Source organism: Borostomias antarcticus, assembly GCF_949987555.1.
Source record: "Borostomias antarcticus genome assembly, chromosome: 10".
Taxonomy (NCBI): domain Eukaryota; kingdom Metazoa; phylum Chordata; class Actinopteri; order Stomiiformes; family Stomiidae; genus Borostomias; species Borostomias antarcticus.
The window spans coordinates 23744686-23748535 of NC_140243.1; the positions used below are offsets into that span (position 1 = coordinate 23744686).

Genomic DNA, 3850 nt, shown 5'->3' on the forward strand with positions numbered 1-3850 from the left:
CGCTGCTCACTGCAGGGTGCTCTGAGCCGCTCCTCCGGTTTGCCTGCCCACGGAAGGGAGCTGTCCGGTCCTGAAGCTGTCCGGTGCTGAAGCTGTCCGGTCCTGAAGCTGTCCGGTGCTGAAGCTGTCCGGTGCTGAAGCTGTCCGGTGCTGAAGCTATCCAGTGCTGAAGTTGCATTTCTTCCTTGTGCGAGACACGGAGTTGCGGAACGGTAAGCGGCGGAGTCAACCCTGTAAGCAATACGGGAGAGAGACAGAGAGAGACGGTTGGACGGATAGGCAACTCCCTTCGTAAAGCAAGTAACGGAGCCTTCAGACAGAGCGTCTCCTTCGGTTGTGTGTTAGGAGAGGAGAGGACTCCGCGCTGGCCGGTCGTGTGTGTGTAGCAGTAAAACCATGCCAAGGTCCTTCCTGGTCAAAAAGGTGAAGCTAGATGATTTTTCATCGGATCTCGTGAGTTCATATGGGCGATCCAGGACCGACCTCAGTCTGCGGATTCATGATAAAGGTGAGCACACAATTTACGAACAAGAACACGGTTCTTCTCCGCGCAATAAGCATGCTACCTTTTTTCTTTCTTTTTGTGCTATGTTTGCATGTTTTTAGCACGTTAAGCTGATGACAACGTGTAGTCTAAATTATCTTATTGATCATCCGTGATCATTTTTGTCATGTAGGCTACACGCCATATCCCATGTAACTAATTATTTACACGTTGTGTGTGAAACAAGCGTTATGTGTGAAACATTACGGCTTCTCCCGGCGTGAGAAGCGATGGCTGTGATGCTGAGACGGAACTTCTCCACAACCCACAAGTGTGCGTTATATTTCTGCACACAGGCATTGTTGCTTCACTCAGTGTAAAATCCATGAAGATTAGCCCAATTGCCACTTAATGTCCTGAAGTCAAACTGATGTCCTAATGTAGGCTACAATATTTATGCTTCCCGATTGTGTTTTCACAAAGAGTCCTTCACACATTGATGTCAACTATTCGTGGAAGGTGCAACGTCAGCATGGTGCAAAGAATGATCTTATTCACGTGTAGGTCTTTGTTCTCAGTGAGAGGCTACTGTCTATATTAAGCAGGGTTTATAACGTCTATAAATGTGTTTGTAGTTTCCTGCCAAAAGCAGTAGTAGGCAGTTTCTCAAAATCCTGTTTTAGACAAGCTGTTACAGGCTGAATTACCCCACCGCATCGCACCCGGGGGCTTTGGTTGATTGCGCGTGCCGTGGTCGATCATTCGCGGGATGGTGCCAGCTCGCTTGTTGCGTCTATTAAGCAGATTGCCCACTCGAATCCCAACGCGAGTATGAATAATTGAATAAAGATCTTGTTCTTTCAACAACAGGCTACATCAGTGACTACATCAGCCCGTCTGTTTACGATGGAGAGAGCGACGGTGCCATCAAAGTGCCCTCCCCTGAGCCGCTCTACGACGGGATCCACAGCGACTACGGGGCCCCGGACTCGGACCCGCCCGACAGCCCGCAGTCGGAGCTCAACGGCGGGTACATCAATGGAGACACCGCGGTGAGCGGAGGCTACACGGTGGATGCCTTCTTTATAACGGATGGGAGGTCACGGAGGAAAGTGATCAACAGTCCCAGGACCATACAGCGTCACACGTGCAACGAGTGTGGGAAAACCTACGCCACGTCCTCCAACCTGAGCAGACACAAACAGACGCACCGCAGCCTGGACAGCAAGATGGCCAAGAAGTGCGCCACCTGTGGGAAGGTGTACGTGTCCATGCCCGCCATGGCCATGCACCTGCTGACCCACGACCTCAAGCACAAGTGTGACATCTGTGGCAAAGCCTTCAGCAGACCTTGGCTCCTGCAGGGCCACATGAGGTCACACACGGGCGAGAAGCCTTTTGGCTGCGCGCACTGCGGAAAAGCGTTCGCAGACCGCTCCAACCTCCGAGCGCACATGCAGACTCACTCCGCGTTCAAGCACTTCAAATGCAAAAGGTGCGACAAGACCTTCGCACTCAAGTCTTACCTGAACAAGCACTACGAGTCCGCGTGCTTCAAAGGCGCGTTCTCGCCCATGAGCCCCCTCGAGGCATGACCTCCATATTATCAGACAGAATAACATGATATTTTGGTTGACAGCCAACCCTAAACTACCGTCCCCTCCCCCTTCCAATGACGCACCTACACATCCAATGGAACCCTAACAATAGCACAATTTTCTCCTTGAGACTCAACCGAAGGAATTACTGATCTACGCATGCACTTATACACCTCTACTTCCTCCAGTCCCCTGGATAGAATAAACTTCCAGCGCCTAGATATGACATCACATATTTTGAAACTTGGTGACGATGAAGATGACAATAGTGGATTGCTCCAGACAAAAGTGAGACGTTTTGATTATTGGGATAAAATGTACTGCTGCAAGTGACCATACTCTCCATTGAGGTAAATTAATTTATGAATTGATTTATTTTTGCTTACTTCAACTATGTGTTATTTATACGTTTATATGTTATTTATTATTAATTAATTAATTCAATTTTATTTATTTATTAATCTATTCAACATGTGTGACTTATTCAATATCATTCTTTGCACTTTAGTTTCTGAGTTTGTTTGCCAACCTCTAGTTGTAACAGGCCAAAGCATATGTCACTTTTTCAGTGTTATTCCTATGTTGTTACCTTTTTATTGCATGCAAAAAAAGAAATCTATGCCAATATCACAAAGCTTATGATTTAGCCAAAATCGAGATAGTATCTATGGGCAATATTTCTCTTGGAGCCTCATGAGGAATAATAAAGCAATAATCACTTAATGCATGGTATTTTTGAAAAAGTTATGAAGTATTACCTACTGTATAGCAGTTTTTAAAAAATCAGGTATGTTTTACTCCAGTACGCGTAGTCATACAGAAAAATACAACATCAGGGAAAATGCCAACGTAGTGTTAGTTTAACGACGACAAAAAAACAAAAACAAAACGATCAGTCCTCTCTTCCTTCTTGTTATGCACTGCCTGCCTCTTAGTTAGATAGTGGTACCGTAGGACGTAGGCTTGTGGTGCTGAACTACAGCCCACAGCGTTTCAGAAACTTTCTCTTCATCTGTGGAGGCGCCCATGGAGGTCACGAAGGAGGTGACACTCTGGAGGGACCTCAGACGTCTCTCCTTGGTTCCGTGTGCAGTCTCTCCCTCCGCCAACCCCTTCTCCAACTACACTCGGACGCGTCAGGTTCCTCCCTTGGGATGTTCTGCTCCGGTGCATTTTGAGAAGGAGGCAAGCAGAGAGGACTCAAGGAATCAAAGGAAGACTCTTGAGATTCAGCCCTTGGCATCCTGTCATTGATATGAAGGGACGCTCTGGCAACCTTTGCACTGCACCCAGGCAGGATGGAAAAGATGCCTTGTTGCTGCCTCATGGTTGTCCCACAGATATATAATCTCTACGCACTTCCATTCTAGACACCTCCACCTTGAAAAGTAGCACAATGAACCGATAGATTCAGGTAGAGAAGATTAAACTTGTATTAGCTTGACCTCTGTTTTGTATTTCGATTATAGAATGAAATGATCGTTGATTGCAAGGAGGCTTTGTAAATAATCCTTTGGATTTAACATTTTTACCGCTGTAAAGAATCAAACAACCTTATTTCAGGACATTTCTCCGGAGAGAATGTCCTGCAAGTTTTGGAGCCAGTATTCAAACGATGTAAGCACAAGACACAAAGCATTTTGTGGCACTTCATAATAAAGAATATCTAAACAAAGCCTCTCGTCTGTCCCTCCTTTGTTTTATCTCATAGTAACATTATTGAAACTCTGTTAGTGAGTACTGCCTTGCTCACTATGTGACATACTGC

General features: G+C 46.2%; 1 protein-coding gene across 1 annotated transcript; it reads left to right on the top strand.

The window, feature by feature from the left end:
- Positions 1-396: 396 nt before the first annotated feature.
- Positions 397-2079, top strand: LOC311313617 (transcriptional repressor scratch 1-like; the record flags this gene model as incomplete). Its single annotated transcript, XM_084443786.1, has 2 exons — positions 397-508; positions 1355-2079. The coding sequence occupies 2 exons, from the start codon at positions 397-399 to the stop codon at positions 2077-2079; spliced, it is 837 nt and encodes a 278-aa protein (XP_084299912.1).
- Between the last annotated feature and the right edge of the window lie 1771 nt (positions 2080-3850).